This window comes from Anneissia japonica, unplaced genomic scaffold, assembly GCF_011630105.1.
Source record: "Anneissia japonica isolate Jap-2015-1 unplaced genomic scaffold, ASM1163010v1 scaffold2207_len539183_cov196, whole genome shotgun sequence".
In the NCBI taxonomy this organism is placed as follows: domain Eukaryota; kingdom Metazoa; phylum Echinodermata; class Crinoidea; order Comatulida; family Comatulidae; genus Anneissia; species Anneissia japonica.
Genome location: NW_022699997.1, coordinates 353,400 through 375,721, shown reverse-complemented (window position 1 = coordinate 375,721; position 22,322 = coordinate 353,400). Strand labels below are relative to the sequence as shown.

General features: G+C 34.1%; 1 protein-coding gene across 1 annotated transcript in view; it reads left to right on the top strand.

Annotated features, from left to right (window-relative positions):
* LOC117103263 overlaps positions 1-22,322 on the top strand; it is a gene marked incomplete at its 5' end in the record, with an annotated part of 60,555 nt that overhangs the window by 24,782 nt on the left and 13,451 nt on the right. Inside the window, 26 exons of the mRNA XM_033243832.1 lie at positions 1,265-1,525; positions 2,649-2,885; positions 5,415-5,660; positions 6,147-6,392; positions 6,724-6,966; positions 7,298-7,540; positions 7,886-8,128; positions 8,608-8,862; positions 10,473-10,727; positions 10,855-11,097; positions 11,848-12,093; positions 12,841-13,089; positions 13,547-13,786; positions 14,151-14,393; positions 14,814-15,059; positions 15,714-15,965; positions 16,338-16,583; positions 16,716-16,862; positions 17,235-17,339; positions 17,611-17,853; positions 18,067-18,309; positions 18,455-18,697; positions 18,942-19,193; positions 19,662-19,904; positions 20,082-20,324; positions 20,882-21,124. Coding sequence (XP_033099723.1) covers positions 1,265-1,525; positions 2,649-2,885; positions 5,415-5,660; positions 6,147-6,392; positions 6,724-6,966; positions 7,298-7,540; positions 7,886-8,128; positions 8,608-8,862; positions 10,473-10,727; positions 10,855-11,097; positions 11,848-12,093; positions 12,841-13,089; positions 13,547-13,786; positions 14,151-14,393; positions 14,814-15,059; positions 15,714-15,965; positions 16,338-16,583; positions 16,716-16,862; positions 17,235-17,339; positions 17,611-17,853; positions 18,067-18,309; positions 18,455-18,697; positions 18,942-19,193; positions 19,662-19,904; positions 20,082-20,324; positions 20,882-21,124 — 6,156 coding nt within the window. The remainder of the gene's footprint in view (positions 1-1,264; positions 1,526-2,648; positions 2,886-5,414; positions 5,661-6,146; positions 6,393-6,723; positions 6,967-7,297; positions 7,541-7,885; positions 8,129-8,607; positions 8,863-10,472; positions 10,728-10,854; positions 11,098-11,847; positions 12,094-12,840; positions 13,090-13,546; positions 13,787-14,150; positions 14,394-14,813; positions 15,060-15,713; positions 15,966-16,337; positions 16,584-16,715; positions 16,863-17,234; positions 17,340-17,610; positions 17,854-18,066; positions 18,310-18,454; positions 18,698-18,941; positions 19,194-19,661; positions 19,905-20,081; positions 20,325-20,881; positions 21,125-22,322) is intronic.

Genomic DNA, 22,322 nt, shown 5'->3' with positions numbered 1-22,322 from the left:
CTGAAATTCGTCGGATTACAAGTTCCCTGGAATGTTTATCCTTACGGCAAAAATGTAACTAGTTAAAAGCCGGCATGATGTGAGCATAACTGATGATGAAAAGAGGTTACAGTATACATATATTTTTGTTTATTTATTGTTTATTAGCCGTGAAATACAAGCCTCTAGAACTGAAGCATAACTTGAACATTTCAACACCTTGCGTTTACTGCGTGTCTAAGTAAACCCTTAACTCGTCGCATTGCTTGTGTCCTTGGGCAAGGCACTTTACTTACGTTTGCCTCTCTCCACCCAGTGGTGTAAAAGGGTACCTAGTAGGATGGTTTGGCATTGAAAGTATGAGTTGTGGGTGTAAAGAAGTATATCTATGGATACTCCCCAGGGAGCAGAGAAAGTTGCACTAAAATGTGTTGGTTGGCCAAGTCAGTATCAAGTGACCAGAGAAATAATGATGCCAGCGCATTGTATATTCTCCAGATTGTGATAGACGCTATATGCATTCTGATTATAAAAAAAACGAAAACAAAAACTTTAACACTCTATGTATGTATACCATCAAGTATAAAACATATTGTGGCTTTAATTGGCTACTTAGGCCTTTCTATATTTGATTTGTGATGGCTAGGCTCTTAAACTACTTGGTGTTTTAAATTACAGTACAGTACTGATGATTAAGATGATATTAGTCATTTAGAGGGGGAAATATAGTCAACAAAACATATCCCTTGTCATCCTGAAACTACGTGTGTATATTCATGTTTTATATAATACATTTGAAATTGTTCACCGAATGTTAACTAGGTGACATAAATTATCTGAAATTAAAGAAACAAATAAATACCACGTCATTAAAATACAATACTTCAATTAAAAAAAAAAAAACACCACAGAATTTTACCAATTAGTTTTACTCTCTAAATGCTTGATTTTTACATCATTCAAAAATAAAAGGTACATTCATACTATTTTCATTAAAAAATGAATAATTGTAGAAACATGCAGTAATTTAGAGCATGTACTGTAAATTCTCCTAGTATACCATTGGTATAAATATAAAAATTATTGTTCTGAATGCACTTGAATTTTGAAAGTAACATTTTTTTGTGTCACTCATCACAGTTAAGAATGTACAATTATCAGCCTATAATAGCTCATAATAAACACGAAAGTATAGTTAATTTGATGAGTGACTCACTTTAATTTAATTATATATTAATTCATGTAAGTCTATTAATTTATTCATACATTTATACCTTTGTTACAGATATTGAACCTCCAACGCCTTCTCCGTGTCCCAATAACGAAACTTATAGTACTGATTTAGGAGTAAATTATAAAGAAGATGTTACTTGGTCTGGAGTATCATTCAGTGACAACGCTCCGTCGGACATGGCATTGGAAACTTCTAGTAGTGGAATTACTTCGGGGTCCAATATGTTCCTACTCGGAACTACTGAAGTAACATATTCGGCTACAGACGAAGCAATGAATACTGGATATTGCACATTCTTTATAACAATCATCGGTAATAAAATACATTTTAAGTTGATTGATTGACAGACTGATGGATTGATTTTAACGTAGATTAAGTACAGTAATTAGCCATTTTATTTAAAGAAAAAACTCACCTCGACCAATCAGCTTGGTCTTCTTACAGGATGATCAAGGTTAAACCCATAGGCACAGGTTAAGATGAGTTTAAATAAACCGCCATGTGATATTTTTTTTCAATTCATTATGAAACAATTATTTGAGCCTATTTTTAGAATGTTTACGTTCTTTTTTTTTTAATGTTGTATACGGAAGTTTTACCTCAATTTATAGTTTGCTTAAGTGTGCAGTAATAATCTGTTCTTGGCCCTACAGTATTTGTTTTAACCTAAGTGTTTTGGATCTCCGAATGTGTATATGTTATACTTCTGTATTCTTCAATACACTTAAATTACTTGCATTAATTCTCTGCCGGTATATCCATATACCAAAGTGTTAATTCAATTATGGAATGAAGTCGTGAAAACCGCATTCAACTTATCATCACTTATCTTAGTTAAGGTAATGCATATTTCCCGATTTACAATACTGTAAATCAACTGTCAGATTATAATTTCTAATGATTTTTATAGTCAGATGATAAATCTTATAATATTAACTGTGACAAACTCGAAGACTGCTGAGATATTTGGTTTTAGACGCTTGATTCAAGGACGAGGATTTTTTTTATTCAATGTTCATTGAACTGAATGTGCAAGATGTAAAAATAAAAGCTTGTTGCCGAAGTTCACCGTTATAGCTTGACTACTAACACATCTCAAAGAACTAAATGTAATAACTAAATCTAACTTCATATGGACACACAGACTTCTGCTCCTCACTGTCGCATTTGTATTCATCTGTGCACCATACACGCAAAACACCTAAAATTTGTTCACAACTTTGCACGCACCAATGTCCAACCAACAAAATACACTGTTTTAATTCATATCATCGTCTTTGTGATCAGCTATTTTTATCCAAAACACTCATATATTTCTTCTTATATTTTCCATTTGCTTACTCGTATATTTCTATAACAAAATAATTACTATGATAAGACATAATATGACACGATGTGATACGTGTTGATTGATTGATTTTATTAAACATTTAAGACACTGAACTTCCAACTGTAATGTGCCCGGACGACATATCAACAAACTCAACTGAGGGTGCAGCAACCGCCATAGTGAGTTACACAGCTACTGCGATGGACAATGTGGAAGTTACAATGGAAAGTTTCGACATGCCTTCTGGTTCAGCATTTGACTTTGGTGACACCAATGTTACGTTTATGGCATTTGATGCAGCTGGTAATGAGGGCAATTGCACATTCACTGTCACAGTTGAAGGTAAGGCTGGCTAAATATGAGGAATCTGTGAATGTAAAAAAAAAAAGTTGCCCCAACAAAAATAACAATGCTGTTTGAAGCCATGGCTGAATCTCGATGGAGATACAAATTCGATAAGCAACACCTGGAATATAATTCAAGATAGATTGAATTTTATGTTGAACTGCCACCAATTTTTTTTATAAATAATTTTCTTTTGTTTAGAATTGAAATAATAATATTTTCAAAAATTTTTTCCAAATAATTTTCTGATGGTTTTATTTGTAAATAACTGTGAGATGTTGGAATTCACAGGAGAAATAACAGTCATGGAGACGAAGTAAACTTCAACGACTAATTATTTATTTCGAATAGGAACTAGGATCAAAAGCATGTGTCAGGCGTAACACACAATCATAGCAAAAACCGTAGCAAAAACAAACCAAAACAAAACCCCCAACTTGACCGGGCAGTGACTGCCAACATGCGTCAAGCTAGAAAGGAAAAATACAATATACAGTAACACAATAAATTATAAATACAGTTATTGCGAGGTGCAATTACAACTGACTCATATCTATAAGTTCTGTACCATTAATCATAACATATTTAGTTGGCTTATTGCCTTACTTCACTTAAATATGCTAATCAATTAAATGAAAATAAGAGTAATTAAATCTAACACACAGTAATTAACTGCAGTAATAATTAACATAGAAATGATGGTTTTAAGAATGTATATCAACAATATGGCAAATTATCGTCATAAAATGATAATTAATAAACGTCGTAATAATACCAAATAAATCGGTAATTAAATGTAAATAAATACAATTAGCAAACAACATAATCATATCAATATCATCAATTGTAATAATAAATAAAAGAATGGTATTCCAATCATAATAATAAGCATGATAAATAATAAGTACAATCAAACATAGTCATCATATCAAGTTAAACAAAGGAACTTAATCCCACCTTATCATAAGCTGCACGTTACGACGTGACTCTATAACATGAGCCTTCTTGTCCTTGACTATTGCAAGTCCTGTTAACCAAAATAACATAGCATTCTTTAATACAATGGCTCGAGCGTAACAAGCGTGACCTCTGGCCTTTACACTTTCACTAGTTACAACACTTGTTATTTCTTTACACACATTTACTATACTTTACTATTTACTTCATGAAATGCATAGCTTAACATATCACAATGCCAATCCTTAGTGGATCTATATGACAGACTATTACTCTGTATTGTATTTATCCAGTGATAACACTAGCATATAAATCTAGGCTCAACCCAGTTCAACGAACTCAATCACAGCCCTGTCTGTGGCACACATGTTGCTCGTCCTTAATATCATGCCTGTCTCCCTAAGTTTAGGCAGTAGGCCTATCTTAGCTATGAGCAAGTTAATATCGCATTATAAAACAATGGAGCATTCTTTAATTAATAATGCCAGATCTAAATACATAAAATATCATTATAAGAAACTTAATAGAACATACCTATGCCTTCCCTAGGCAATAGAGTACATGACAACCTTCACAACTTTACACAATGTGTTGCTCCTTCGACTTCTGGCTTTGTTGTGAATAAACGCTGTCAAAAGAGATGCTCTAATCCTAATTACATATAACCCGCGGAATCACCCTCCGCACTATATATAACTTTATCAGGCTATAATCATGTAAAAGTAATATTCTCTTCTTAAACTGCAACTAGTTATGAGATGCATATATAATTGCAATGCATCATCATTACTAAACATATTTTAGTAATAAAATATATAATCAAAAATGGGAACTATATAAAACTGAGTAGTAACACAGGGCTACTCACTCCTTTACTAAAACATCTACGGAAGTCGTTATGTAACATGATTAAGATAATATGGTATTAATTATCCAGAAGTCATGAACAAAGAAACCAAAATTAAACAAAGAAACTACTGAAAATCCAAAATAAAGTCATAAGGAAATGGGTAAAACCCATACCTTACAAAACTACTATATGCAATGTTTTCTAAATATTTCTTTTTGTGGTTTATTGTTCTTAGTGTAAATTCAGTTGTTCTAGCCCTGTGCTGCAGACACTTTTTTTTAATGTTTTTATACCTAAATATATAAAGAATTCATCGTATTACCTATTTGTATGCTACAGTACAATATTATATTTAATGTACAAGATATACACAAGTTAAACCGTGAAACTGTTTCTTAGCCCGTGATTTCTTTTAACTACATAAGGTAACTTAAGATAATCAAATCTCGGAATTTTTAAAGAAGGAAAATAAACACTATGTTAATATACTACATATACTTTGATAGACTGATTGATTGATGTTATTATATGCTCAACATGCACAAACAATATAAAAATAATTTAAGAACAAGAAAAGTTAAAATTAATGAGCATCAGGAGCACCCATTAGTCCAGCCCATTTCCAATGTGGTCTAAAATTGCACATTAAAAAAATTAAAAAAGAACACACATACAATAACTATGTTATATATTTCACTTTATTTTTTTTTTCTCTCCAGATTTTGAACCGCCTGAGTTTACTAATTGTCCAGATAACATAACTGAAACAACCGATGAGAGAGTAAATTATACAATGGTTAGTTGGAGCCCAGTAACTGCAGAAGATAATTCTCTGGTTGAACCAAATATTGAGAGTTCCCACAATTCCAATGATAGTTTTTACATTGGAACCGTTGAGGTTGTATTTACTGCTACTGACAATGCCGGAAATGAAGCTACTTGTTCATTTTTCGTAACAGTTGAAGGTTAGTAACATGATCATACCTTTATGGTTAAAAAGTTTGTCAATGATGCAAAATTCTGTGTTCCGTGATTCAAAATAGTTGGCTTAAGTCGAAATACGTGATCGGTAGTAAAAGGAATTCAGAATTATGACAAAAGAAACTAGCACTGAGATCAACTATGCTAGACTTTTTTAGCATTTGACGCTGTCGTCCGGTTTATCAGACTATTCTGCATAAAATAATTTCTGGATTAATCTAGTTAGTTTATTCAACCTAATTTATAGAGATCTAAGTCTTATATATTGTCTTAGGACTGTTAATGTATTGACACACTATATATTTATCGATTATTATATTTAATTCAACAGTTTTTCAAGAAGGTGGTTTTTAATTTGAAAATTGATGCCCTAAGTATTCCCAACAGAAGAGATACAATAATTTGATATTATATTAGGGTAGCATAAGTGATTACATTGAATTGACTATCTTCTCCCTTTTTCTGAACAGACGATGAAGAGCCAGTTATTGAAGGCTGTCCTAGTGATATAACTCAGATGTCGGATATGGGCAGCAATACTAGGAGCGTCAATTGGACAGCACCTACAGCCACTGATAATTCGTATGATCCACCAGTCGTTGAATCATCTCATTCCCCTGAAGATATTTTTGAAATCGGAACAACTACCGTAGTTTATAACTTTACAGATGCATCGGACAACCAGAATCAGTGTACATTTGATGTAACCATAACAGGTGAGATTAATTAAACATTTGTTTACAGAAAATAGGCCTCCCTTCATAATACTTTGATAAACTTTTGAATTGGCGCGCTATAAATGTCTGTTATCATTATAATAATAATAATTATTATTATTATTAATTTTATTATTAATATTTTTATAATAATTATTATTATTATTGTTATTATTATTATTATTATTATTATTATTATTATTATTATTATTATTATTATATCTGAACCAATGCCAAAAAAAGGCACAATTATTGTTTGTTATTATTTATTTATATATTTTTTAAAATTGAGTTTTAAGATTTTTTATGTTCATTCTCCTTTACTATTTAGACGATGAAGCACCACAATTCATTGATTGTCCATCAGATATTAATGCAGTGACTGATAATAATCTTCCTACGTCTTTTCAAATGTGGGACCCTCCCACGGCAACTGATAACAATGGAGTACCAAATGTTACCGAATCACACACATCACCATTTGATTTTGCAATTATGATAACCAATGTTACTTATGTGGCGACAGACTTGTCCGGCAATACTGCTGTATGCTTTTTCCTCGTGAACATCACAGGTGAGGCATATATATTTTTATGTATATTTGTGTGGCATTTGCCGCTATAATTTTTTTTTTTGATAGATAGGTAGATTCATTTATTCATTCTTTATTTTGCCTTCGATAAAAATCACAACACAGTTGGAACATACAGTAAAATAAAACAAGAAATAACACTGACATTACAGAAAAACTGTAAATTCAAGGAGGTAAAGGATTAACAAAAGCAATAACAATTGATGTAGCTCACAAGCTTGATTATATTGATTGATTAATTAGTTACTTGGCAGAATTATTGATTGTTTATTACTGTCAAACTTGTACTTGTACTTTTGACTTTTTTTTGTAGATCAGCAGAATCCAAATGTAACATGCCCACCACTAACAGAAATGAACACAACAGATGGTGGTAACACTGCCGTTGTCACTTGGGCAACGCCAGAAAGTAGTGATAATGATGACCAGGTTACGGGTGTTACATCCAGCCTGATGTCAGGAGATACATTCAACATTGGCGACACAAATGTCACAGTAACAGCAACAGACACTTCCGGAAACACGGCATCGTGCGTCTTTATTGTCAGGATAATTGGTAAGTCTTTTTCCTAACATATTTTTCAGTAATTTAGTGATTTGTACAAAAAAAAGTGAATTTCCTGTCGACGTAGGTAATACAAATATTTAATTAAAATCGGACGTGCATAGTAATAGTATGATATCAAACAACAACCGAAAGGTCCACTGATTATTCTCAGATAAGATAGTATAATACATACTCCAAGTATCGAAATGCGTGCATCGTGTCGGGATTCAATGAATGATGACAGATTTCTGATGATGACATAATTAATGTTGAAATATTGAATCCCGACATGATGGCGTGCATTTCGATACTTAGAGTGTTATTCTACTATCATATCAAACAACAACCTTTCAGATCCTGAAGCACCAGAAATTCAAGACTGCCCTGTAAATATAACAGTGTCAGCAGACATGGATACTAATAGTACTAATGTAATATGGACACCACCAACTGCAACTGACAATGACGGTACACCAGATGTGAATAATAATTTCTCACCTTCATCAAGGTTCGAAATTGGAGAATATATGGTTGTTTACACTTTCAGTGATCCATCTGGAAACGAGGCCACCTGCACTTTTATCGTCACTGTAACAGGTAAAAGTATTATACGCACTGTACCAATATTTATTACAGTTTTTAATTGTAAATCATATATTCTTCATTTTTTTTTATACATTATATTTGAATACTTATGTTCCTTACATATCGATTGTTTAACGGTTTCATTTACATGCAGTCATTAGATTATTACCAGTTCACATTTTCATGTTTCGATGTCAATGATGTTGAACTGACGAAAAATAATTTTCAGTGTATTCCATCTGTGGGTGATGGGCAGTGTAGCGTAAACAATTCCCTACTCTTCCCAAAGTACAGTAATGCGCTCTACGTGCGCTCATGCCATTTTGCATCGCACATGGAATAAATGGTGTAATAGTCTCATCCGAAAAAAGGTACGCTATTAAAACTTGCATTTCAGCTCACAGCTAAAACACTAGAAGAGCCAAGAGGTTAAATCTAAACATAGTCATCGCAATGAGCAATAACCTTGACTGTGTTTACTTTACTTGCAGATGATCAAGATCCAGAAACGATGAACTGTCCCAATGATATCATGAACTCTACAGATATTATGAGTAACACAACTTCGGGAATCACCTGGATCCCGCCAACCTACATAGACAATTCGGGTCAACCAGTAATAGTAACAATATCGGGAAGCACAGACCCACCTGCAACGTTTCCGATCGGTGAAACTAACGTTACGTATACAGCGACTGATGAATCTGGAAACACCGATGTATGCTCATTCTTGGTTACTATTACAGGTAAGAGTCTGTTGAAGATTCTTTTTTTCATCTTATGATACATTTCATAACAGTGGCAGATTCAAAGGATCCCAGCCATACACCACCACCCCCCCCCCCCAAAAAAAAACACTTTAAAAAAAAAGATAATCAAATTTAGTTAAAAAATGGAAACAAAAAAAAAATTTAAGTGTGAGAGTACCATCGATCTCCGGTATTAGGTGCCATAATCATAGATTTTCTTGGTATAAACTCTCCATTTGGGAGTCCATTTGTGCCACCTTTATTTGAATTCCTGGATCCGCCACTGTATGAGGTATAAAGACAAAGGTAAGAGAATAACTCATAACTCACAGTGTCATTTTGCTGAATTGCGTATGGACGTGGTATGCGACTACTTAGACTCTGTAAAGGAGCGGTTATAGGCCTTAATAGTACCTTCATGTTTACATCATTTCACACGGACAGGCGCTAAAATGAACAGTCTTTCTCTGACAAGACTTTAGTTCTACCAACCAAACCCTGGGCAAGGAGGAGCTCGAACCAGTGCCTATATTATTTAGCGGTGTCCCCGTGGCAGCACAGCTCGGCCACTCGACTCGTATTATGTTTTTTTTGCCAGTTTTTAATTACCATTCAAGCGCTCAACAGCAGTTTATTGGACAATTTACATATTTTGTAATACATAGACCTATATGTTTTTGGTTTTAAATCACCATTTAAGCGCTCCGTGGCAGTTCATTAGACAATTTACATATTTCAGGGGCGGATTTAGGGGGGAGCCGGCCCGGCCCCGGCCCCCCCCCCTTTTGGGAGGTAAAAAAAAGGAAAAAATAAGAAAAAAAAGAAAACAAAAGAGAGAAAAAGAAAAAAATTATAGCCCAGAATGCCTCAAATGTTATGTTCGGGCATCTAGAACACAAAAATTTCACGGGGGCATGCCCCGGACCCCTACGACAGTGTTGTCTCAATCGGCCCCCCCTTCCGGCCCCCCCTTTTGGACATTTCTGGATCCGCCCCTGTATTTTGCTATTAAACATCCAATGTTACAATTGTCTAAAAAATATTTGACAAATACTTGGATATCATTGTCACCTAGAGTGGTATCTTTAATGTTCTATAAATAATAATAAATGTATTAGACAATTTCCAGTAGGAAATATTTGGCAACAACTAAAGGAAGTTGGTAGTCAGATTGGTTTTAATGTGAATTAAAATGCATTGTATCAAAAATATAAACATTAAATTCTATGATCTGCTCAATGGCGTTTTTGATTGTTTTCTCTGCCGACAAACCATTCAAAAAAACCCTGAACGACAATCTGCTTTTGTAATGAAATGTATAAATAAAAAGTGTCTCTGACGGGATTCGAACATGCAACCTCTCGCTATAAGGGCAAGTGCCATACAACGTTTACGGTTATTTTGATATATATTATATATTTTTTTAGTATTATATTATTTTGCCTTTGAGTAGCCTACCATAGAACACTCTGCTTATTATAATATTTGTGCATTTTAATTATTATAAATTATATATAGGCCTATAATACATACATATATATTATAATATATATGACATATATATGTCACATATATAATAACGTAATAATATATATATTTTTTTTAAGATGATGAGTCTCCAATTATCATTACTCCCTGCCCGGATGACATCTCAAATTCGACTGAATTCTATGGAAGTACACCACGCGTCATATGGACGCCACCAACAGCAACAGATAATTCTAACTCAGTTACAACTACTTCTACTCACATGCCTAATGATACGTTTCCTGTCGGATATGGAATTGTAACTACTGTAACATACACATTTACTGACCCGTATGATAACGAGGTATCCTGCTCGTTTGATGTAACTATACAAGGTGAGTCGACGTTCGTTGTATTGTATGAATACCATATTGCTGTATTTTTTACTTTTTTGCCCCGAATTTCCATTTATGTTGACATTAATATCCAATTATTATATAATTTTGATTTTTTTTTTTGCAGATCTTATTCCCCCTGTATTACATGACCTGCCCTCAGATTTTTCTGTAAACACTAGTGTTGGCGTAAACTACACTGTCGTATCGTGGCCTGCACCCTCATCTACTGATAATTCTGGTGTTGTTTACCAGGCATCACTTGTGCAACCTGGCACAGTGCTTGAAATTGGAACGCACGAGGTCTGCTATGTTGCAGTTGATCCTTCAAACAACGCCGTCAGAGAATGTTTCTTCGTCACAGTTGAGGGTATGAATTTTAGGATAAATCTGTGAGAGTAAAACGGTTGCATTTTACTAAAATCCTAGTAAAATTCAACAGTTTTACTCTCCAAACCAAATACAAATTCACACACAACCTCCATATACTTATACAAGCATACAAGAGAAAAAAACAATCTAGAAAAAAAACTCGATAATTTAACTGCAATCCTCATACGCATGCGGTCAAAGGCTTTTCCCTCGCACCAATAAATCCGTCTAGTTTGAAACCTGCTTAAAATTTAATTGAAAGAAAGTTGAAACATACGTAGAGCTAATACATGTTCGACTGATCTTAAAATTGGTTTATTCATTTAATAATTGCATTCCAAATCATCCAAATAATATCGGGCTAGGAAGCGATTTATAATCAGGAATTTATTTGTTCGTAACATGACGAACAATTCAGGGGCGGATCCAGAAATGTCCAAAAGGGGGGGCCGGAAGTTGGGCCAATTGAGACAACACTGTCTTAGGGGGTCCGGGGGCATGCCCCTGCGAAATGTTTGTTTTCTAGACGCCCGAACATAACATTTGAGACATTCTGGGCTATTATTTTTTTCTTTTTCCCTCTTTTTTTTTTTTACTTCCCAAAAGGGGGGGGGGGGGCCGGGCCGGCTCCCCCCCCCCCCCCTAAATCCGCTCCTGAGTGTTTTGGTTTATGGTTATCAGAACACATTATATTGACTGCAAATGATTATTTTTAAAACGCACATTTTGTTCTCCATTGTTTTTTCAGACAATGAGCGACCTGTGATAACTAACTATGAAATGGAGCACTTGGTAGTGTTCACTAATCCTGGAACCAACACCACAGTCGATTGGAGTATTCCAGTTGCTACAGATAACTCGAATGAACCCGTGACAGTAGAATGTAATATAGAATCTGGGTCTTCATTTGAAATTGGCAATTATACAGTGACGTGTACGTCTACCGATCCATACAACAACACAGCCAGTATTATGTTTGAAATATATGTTTTTGGTAAGTTACGTCGTAATACTAATAATTGGTGTCTGAGTTTATTTAATCTCTGTTAGCAACAGGGGTGGCGCCAGCGAGGGGCCCCGCGGGCCAGGCTCTGCCCACCGTTGGGGAGAGCTGCCCATCCCCCCCCCTTGGGGAGAAAAAGCACAATTCGTCGGCGAGAAATAGAAATTATATGTATTTTCTACATATTAGTAAACTCTAAAATCGATTAAATAAGCCTTTGAAACCCCTAAATTGTCAAAATTTTCGTGGGGCCTTAGCCCACAGGGCCGCTTTCGAAACCTTTTAATCAAAGCTCGACCATGACCACTTTGGTTTTGTCGGGGAAATCTGACACTCGCCCTGTTTCCCTCGTTTAAATAGTTTAGTTTTCTTTTTTTCATCATTATATTTTTTAAACAGATTCAGGATATATCTGCCAGGGAGACCAAGTACCAATAAATGGCTTATAGTTCGAAGCGGAAATTTGGAGATGGGTGTTTTCTTAAATATAGGCCTAGGCATAATTATGATTTACACAAATCACAATAAGTTTATAAGTGAGATACCTGGATAAGCCAACTGATTGCAACTGTTCCTATAAGAACACCCCGTTGGGAACAGTGGCTGATGAGAGAAATACGCCACCTGTGGATCTGCAACTGTATCTTGTGTCATTTAGGGTAAATTTCATAGAATCTTTACATGTATGATTTTTTATTCATTTTTCCAATCAGTATTTTGTTTTTTATTTCCCAAAAGCAACTGACATTGAACCACCTGTTGTGACCTGCCCCAATTCATTTGAAGTTACAACCGATCCCGGTTCTCCGAGTGCATCTCCAGTTTCATGGCAACCCGTTACGGCAACCGATAACTACGGCGTATACAATTTGACTGGAACACATGCAAATGGCTCTAGTTTTAACCTTGGACCGACACCGGTCACGTTTATTGCCTTTGATATTTCAGGGCTGATGGGAGAATGTAATTTTACTGTGACTGTGATAGGTAATGATTAATTTCTGTATATCCACAGTGTTAATATCTCTTCTGTTTTTCTGATTTGGATGCAATATAACTTTTTTTATCAATATTACCAATTGGACAAAATATGAACACGAACAGTATATCAAAATACAAGCCGGCACAGCACTAATTATAATCAACTCCAACATAACAGGCAACAGTAGATCAGCATATGTATTTAAGCAATTCAATAATTTTTTAAAACATCAACATAAAACAAAAGTATCATTACAAGTGTCTTAAGTATGAAAATTTGGGTTGTAGAGGTTTTGTGTTCAGTTATCAAACTGTAGTTATATATAAAACAGGGAATTTCTATGATGAACAAACGCTATAACTTGTAACATACCATACATATCGGCCTATGTGTCTTATACCAAATAGGGTAATATATAATATTTGTATATATATTCAACTGATTATATGCTTTCTTAACCAGATGAAGAAATTCCAGACATTATTACCTGCCCAGAAAACATAACACAAAATACGGATAGTGGAGAAGCATTTGCTACTATAGCAATTGGTATGCCGACTTATCAGGATAACTCTGGATCGGCAACACTTTCAATGTCACCTAATACAGCTATGTTCAACATTGGACAAACTACAGTCATCTTCACTGTTACTGATGCTTCTGGAAATTCCAACAGTTGCGAGCTCATTGTTACTGTAAAAGGTAAAATCAAGTAAATGTGTCTATTTGATGTTTTATGCGTATAACATTAAGGATACAATAATGTGTTTCATAAATAGTAACTAATACCACAGTTACGACTGCAACCGCCTCTATACTGGCATTGACTATGAAGTAGCTGTGGAAGACGAGTAGGAGTAGGCATAGTATATGTGATTAATTTTTGTTGCAATATTTTTCTTTTTGAGGTTGTGTGGTTTATAAAATATTTATATGAATAAGAAGAATACAAAAACCAAGGGATAAAGTATAAGTTAACATTAAATAAATTAAAATACTGAGATTATAGAGTAAAAATATTTATCAGAAAATCATATTGGAAAAAATATTTTATTTGTAATTTCAGACAATGAGGACCCAGTGATTGTACACTGTCCTAATGACATATTGGAAGATAACTTAGCTGGACAAAACTTTGCTGACGTGGTGTGGACAACACCTAATGCTACAGATAATGATATGATCCAAGACACATACATGTCATCTACGTCAGGCTCAAGATTTACTGTTGGTGAAACCAATGTGAACGTCATGTGGGTTGACAATTCAGGGAACTCTGCCACTTGTGAATTTGTTGTAGAAGTAAGAGGTACGTATATATTGTGACAGCTTACTTGAAAGAGCTATAGTGATTCATTTGTTTAATCTGTCCCGACCATCTTTTTTTGTTCTTTGGTGGAATAAATAAATGAAACAAAACTAATGTATGCCTATGTTACATTAGAGTATGCATATATGCAACGTAAAACATGACAAAAACAGATATACGCTACTAACAAAACTACTACTACTACTATTATTATAAATAAACTAGTCATAAAAGTACTGAATATCCTGAGTTTTATTTACTACTATTATTGTTATTATTATTATTATTGTTATTATTATTATTATTATTATTATCATCATTAATATTATTATTATTGTTTACCATCTTATAAAAACCTTTGCAAGCTTGTGTAAATCGGTTTCATTTTAAGTTTTTTTTGTTTTTTTTTTTAACTTTTAGACGTTGAGTCACCTGTATACACTAACTGCCCTACGGCCGACGTGCAACAGGAGACCTCCATTGGTACGAATGAATCCGCTGTGTTTTGGACACCACCCGAGCTTTCTGACAATGTTGGTGTAGTTGTGAACATATCTGATTACGAACCTGGAGATGTTTTTCAGCTAGGTGTTACTGTAGTAACGTACCGCGCCGAGGATGCTGCTGGGAATATCAAGCAATGTGTGTTTACTGTAGTAGTGATTGGTAGGTTGAATTATACTTTATTGTTACCTCATCTGGACTTTTTGAAACCTATTAAAAAGTAACATTGAGAAAAAAATTTTTCTAGACTTTATACGATCCTGATGCTTTCTCTCTTTTCAACAGTGACTCTTAGTGGCTGGGCCAACAGATGAATAAAGGTTTCTAGCACAGGGGCATATATCGAAAAAAGGGCTCATGTTCCCAATTCATGTACATGTCATTAACGCATATTTATATTTGGTGTATACATATACTATTATAATATTTAAAAATTTAAAATATATATATAAATATAAGTATTTAAAAAAATAATAACATTGTTTATATACGGGCCCGTAGCCAGGTCCTTCCAAGGGGGGTTTTCTGGGCGTGAGGTCCACGGTCGAAGCCCCGGTGGGGTCGGCAAAACCCCCAAAGCAAGAGGATTTTTGTGCTTTATGGGTCTAAATAATGCTATAAAAGTAGATATGTTTGAAAACACCTGTGTCTGGGTGGGTCTGCAGTGCATTAGTTGGGTTGGAGGACTTATTTGGGAAATTTGAAGAGGGGGGGGGGTTCGCCATAAAAAAAGGGGTTTGCTAGAAAAGGGGGATTCTCCCGAACCATAGAAACCCCCCTTGGATATGGGCCTGATATATTGGTATTATCTTGCAGACACCGAGAATCCTGTATTTAGTACGTGTGCCATTCTTCAACCTAGTATCACAAATTCAACTCTACCGGGTGAAGCTGTGGGTACAGTATATTGGGACATACCGACAGCATCAGACAATGACAAGGTCATGAGGGTCATAGCTTCACATATGCCTAATGATACGTTTGGATTCGGTTCTACATCGGTGTTATATACGGCTTACGATGACAGTGGAAACACTGGCACTTGCTCTTTCCAAGTTATAATCACAGGTATAAAATTAGTTTTACTTTTTTTAATAAAGAATTTGGTGTTCGACCATGCTTTAAAACTACAGATTAACCTCATAAGAACGATGTACCAGAAAGTCTATGGTATTTTTCTGTATTCATCTTAATGTTGCAATTACATTTATTGTATTAATGGAAATTTTTACTTGTATTGCATTTGAAGTGTGTTTTCTTACAGTCTCATGCCAAGCAAAATAATCTTTCTATTTAGTTGTTACGCATTTGTGTAAATTCCTAATGTAATTTAATAGATTAGGTAATGTTTATGTGAATAAGATATGTCTCCAAATACTGGATTATTGACTATATTTTCTGTGCGAATATAATATATCAGATTTATCGTTTCATATGTAGATGATGAAAACCCAATTTTATCGAATTGTCCAAATGACACGACGTTTTCACCAATGACGGGTTCAAATGATGTAATTGCTGTTTGGTCAGATCCAGTCGCAACCGACAATGTTGATACGAGTCTAAATGTGATTTCATCTCATACTTCGAATACAACGTTCTCAATAGGTTTTTATCCTGTAACGTATACTGTATCAGATCAATCTGGAAACTCAGCCACCTGCAGCTTTTTAATAACTATAGAAGGTTAGAGCTCAATCATTTCGACATAATCTGTAATTTAGGGCCATCTTGTCGATAATTATTTATCTCTATTTTCTCTATCCTAATTAAATGATAATGTTCATCTGCATAATAGATTTACGTGTTTCAATATAGATACAACGCCTCCAGAAATTACAAACTGTCCTTCCAACATTACTAAGTCCACTGATCCTGGCGAAAACTTTGCTATCGTGGATTGGAATGAGCCAACAGTTACAGATAATGCAGGAACGCCGATCGTTACTTCCACCTTTAACCCAAGTAAGTGTGTTGAACAAAATTTTATATTTCTGTGTTTTCATGGGCAGATTTACGAATCCGAATGTAGAATGGGCAGTGGACCGTAGTTTGGTTTTCAATTTGAATACAAAGATTATGTTGTTCACCTGTCAAAATATAGTAACTGTGGGCTATTGACTAGACCTACTATTTCTGTGTCATTTATTCAGGATATAAACACAGCTTTATTCACAAAATTGATATTGCTTTAGGTGGACAACATTAAGTTTTCCATCACTGAATAACCTGAAAAAAAAAAAAAAAAAAAAACCCTAACGGTTTTAATTACCTGCAACTATTCATAAACTCCCAATGACATACGCTTAATTATCTTCTTTTTTTTTTAATTTTTAGTGGACAGTTTCCAGTTTCTTTATGGAGGTCAAGTACCGGTGATTTACCAGGCCTTTGACCTTAGTGGAAACACAGACTCTTGTCTCTTTTATGTCACTATCATGGGTAACTTTTGCTTTTTATTTTATATAACATGTCCGACATCAGTTTTCTTCCGACCTCATATTTTGGTGTTATTAACATATTAAACATTTACATTATTTACTTGTATTATTTTAATATTATTTTACTAATAAATAATAACATAATACATAAATAATCACGCAAGTAAGAGTAGAATGTTTGATATCTCAATTACATATCCAAGCGTTGGAAATTTAAACAACATTATGATGTAATTAAACAAATATGATGTAGATGACATTTCTTTTTTCAGATAATGAAGACCCTGTAATTGCTAGCTGTCCAGCTAACCAATCCCTTGCTGCTTCTGCCACGGCCCCAACACAATTCGCAACATGGGATAATGTGGATGCTACTGACAATGTCATGATTATTTCACAGATCGCGTCTCCTTTGTCAGGATCAACTTTTGACATCGGTGTCACTGAAGTTGAAATATCAGTTTCAGATTTTTCATTCAACACAGCCACATGTTCATTTTATGTTGAGGTTTATGGTAAGAATACAGTACCATTAAGACATTTGCTACTCTGAACGACGAATTTTGTAGTATTTGCTAACCAATGGTATGCATAATTAAAAGTACAACCAATATTACTGTGAGACATTATTATTGTTTTCTTGACTAAGATCAAATTTACTTTTTAAAGTCTTTGTATCAGAAAGAAATAAAATAAACATAAATGATATATGTTTTGTACCTCTGTAGATGATACGGATCCTGTGTATATGTCATGTCCTGGGCCACTGTCTTTCAGCACCGACCTGGGATCGCCTACTGCAACAGCAACTTGGTCAAGTTTAGTTGTAACGGATAACGTAGGAGTAGTAATGCCTACCAACAGTCATGACTCCGGTGTACAGTTGATGCCGGGGGTGACAACTATTTACAACAACGCAACTGACGAAGCAGGCAATACTGCCGAATGTATATTTGAAGTGACCGTTACAGGTATTCTTTGTTCAACTATTTAATTGTATTTTGCATGTACTTTTCTCAGTATATTGTCTCTTTATTGTGTTAAGTCGATACCAATACATTGTTAACACATTATTATTGGTTTTGCGTAACTTTATTTATTTATTCTTTACAACAGATGACGAGGATCCTGAGTTTGCAATGTGTCCTAACCCTTTTACCCGCATTGCTTCATCAACTTCGACGATGACCACTGTGACTTGGGATATATCAAATGCAACAGATAATGTCGGTGTTATTATGGATTCTTCTACACACTCCTCTGGCGACGAATTTGAAGTTGGGACCTATGTCATTAGTTATGAAGCATCAGATGCTGCTGGCAACACTGCAACATGCGAGTTTACTTTAGTCATCCAAGGTATACATGGAATATTTATTACAAAACGTTATGTAAATATTATTTTCTAGTTAAAGCGTAGATGTAAAAGAATCTAAATCACGACGACAGGTGATTAGTACAAGCAAATATTTAATTTGATACACATTTTATATTAAAATAATTTAAAAAGCTTGACCATTTAAAAGAACCAAAACTAATAATACAATTTTAATTATATAATAACATTATCAAATAGTCCTATAACGATCTTTTACCTACATAGACGCCAGTGCCCCGACATTTGAAAATTGTTCAGAAAGTATGACACTAGAAACTGGTGCAGGCGTTGATGGAACAAACGTCAGCTGGATACATCCAACAGCTTTGGACAACTCTGGAAATGTAGTCTCTACTTCGATGACACCTGTTATCCAGTCTGGGTCGTATTTTACTATAGGTATCTATAACATAAATTTCACTGCAATAGACTCTGCTGGAAATAAAGGATACTGTTTGTTTACCATTGTCATTCAAGGTAAGACATATATTTTGATTAAATTAAAATACAATGGGTAAAAGTGTATTTTAAATAAATTAGTTTATAATTAATGTGCACGCCCTCAAACAAACTTCCACAATGACTATTATTGTCGACAGACATTTAATGAAGAGAACGATATTTATGGATGTACTGTATGTGTGTATGTATGTATGTGTGTATGCATGCACGTATGTATGTGTGTGTGTGTACATGGGTGTGTGTGTGTGTAAAAATAAAATACAAATGATGAAGGATGATTTACTCAAATTAGATGATATGGCACCAGTGATTACAAATAGTGGCGCCTAAAGACGAGACACATTAAAAATAGGAAAAAGAAGATTAATATCAATATAGAGTATTGGTATATATGGTGTATGGAAAGACAACATATACATATAATACAAATATTAATTATATGTTAAGCATACCAATAATGATCACAAAAAACATTGATTACAGATGTTGAAGATCCTATAATTACACAATGTGAAAATGATATAACAACCCTACCTGATAATGGAACGACGAACGCTGTTGTAAGTTTTACCCGGCCAACAGCGACTGATAATTCCAATTCTGTATCTGAAACTGCAACACATTTACCTAATGCCGTCTTTCCACCTGGGCTAACTACTGTCACTTATACATTCAGCGACCTGTCGGGAAATCAGAACATGTGTAGTTTCACTGTAAATGTTCAAGGTAAGATACATTTCAAATTGTGAAAATAATAATTTACGTTTTAACGTTCAAAATTCACTTGAATAATACATATAAACAATAACTTCAATATATAACATTCATATATTTATTAATAAATTTATATTTAGAAATTGACAATATAGTGTAAACGACGATTGTTGATTTATTCATATTTAGATGATATGGCACCAGTCATTACAAATTGTCCAGATAGTATATTAAACAACACTGAAATTGGTGAGGCTGATCGAGAAATAGGTTGGATTGAGCCTGAGATCACGGATAATGCTGGAGATCCTTTGGTCGAACGATCTCATATTCCCGGCACAAGATTCTCAATTGGAACAACATATGTGAATTATACCGCCACAGATTCATTTGGAAACCAGCAAGTCTGCTCATTCGTTGTTACTATAATAGGTAAAAACGGTTTCATTTTATAAGAGAGGGATACCTTATCTAAAACCAGAATGACATTGTAATTTGGAAGTTAATATGGTTAAGTTCTACTCCTGAAGTCCTGGGCGTAAGTCATGCGTGCGACTCCAGATTTTTTCATCACTAAAATAATCTTGAGTCTGAGCATCATAAAGATGTAATCACATTTACTTGCCATTACATTGAAAGGAATATATATATAAATAATTCCCTGGATGTTGAAAGTGCTCCTTCGGTTATTTACTTCAAGTCCCATCTTAAGACTTAACTCTTTCACCAACATTTTGATTAGTTTCCTTTTTTTTCTTACTTTTATTCTGACTTTTTCAGGAAAATGCGTTTTAATTGTTCTCCTTTCCATTTTCTCTATAATTTTCTGGAAAGCGCATAGTGGCGCTTGCATGTTTCACAATAGTAGATAGGCCTACATAGAAGGTAAGCAATACCTCTGTCTCTTATACACATCTAGATGTGTATAATCATAATACAGTATGTTGGTATTATTATTTTTCTACATTATTTGTTTTCCTTCGTTTCAGACGACGAGAATCCTGTCATAAGTAACTGCCCGTCCAATGAAGTTGCGTACACAGATGAAGATGAAACAACAGCTGTGGTAACTTGGAATTTGCCTACTGCAACTGATAACTCTGGACAACCAGGATTGAGTAGTACTTATCCATCTGGTTATGCTTTTCCAATTGGAGATTCGGTTGTAACATATATCGCTACTGATTCCTCGACAAATACTGTCCAATGTACTTTTACTATTCACGTAACAGGTAAGCTGTGAAGGAAATTTGTTAGGCTGGTTTTCATTAATGGTAAATGTATGTATGAATCCTAATTTTTTGGTAGATGAAATACCGATGAAGCATTGGTAATAAGTTAAATTTTTAAACTCTTATTTTGAAAAAAAATATACGGTATCATCTAAATTAACATTATTGATAAATCAAAGCATTATTAGACAGATAGGTTATAAAGATTACATTTACAAACATGTAAATTAACAACCAGATTTTAACTCAGGTGTGGGCAATAAAATGGGTTGAGTGGTTGAAAGGCCATACAGCTTTATGCTTACTTTTTATATTACAGTAATTTTTATCGATAATCGGTGCCGGGCCGTAAAATCTTGTGGTATTCTAGCTAAAAATGGTAGTCTGGTCGCACACATAAGGTTTCATTTTATTGCCGCCTGGTCGCAATTTGCTCTCCTGTGCCTTAAGTCGTACCGCTATTCGTAGAATACTTAACCAGAGTAGCCTAGTATTGACAGGCAAATTTTAAATTTAGTTATATTTATATTCTTTTCTTTGTTTTAAAACCAGGCTCAGAAGGGAAAAAATAGTTGATGTGTTGTTGTAGAACTTATTTTTCTAAGACACAATAAGTATATTATTTGACGAAATACTCGGAAGCAGTTAATGAGATACAGATTTTTCAATATTTAAAAACTGGGAAGAAAAAAGGAGTAATCGCCCCTTTTTTACTTTTTTCCCCAGTTTTTAAATATCAAAAAAATCTGTATCTCATTAACTACTTCCTGTCTTTAAATTGCACTCGGTTTTGGCGAAGCAAAATGTATATTTTTTCTGATTGTTTGATGACACAAATAAAGAAATCTTACTAGATTTCATTTTTTGAGTGTTGTTGAGTGACTAGGTATGGGTATTACAGTACTTGGAGACCTTTATAAGGCAGTGAAAGCATACAGTTAAGTTTAATATTTAAGTGATAAATAAATAATAAACTTGAATCCCAAACCTGAAAGATGGCGCATTGTAAAACAAATAAAATAATATTTCTTTTAGTTTTCGAATTATTATGACATGAATTTTATTTATTCATTATAAAATGTTTGAATGATGCTAATATATGCATATTGTTATCATTATTATTAAACTTTTTTTATATAATTGCACCATGTGGGTTGAATAAAGATTCAATTGATTATTGATATTGATTATTATTATT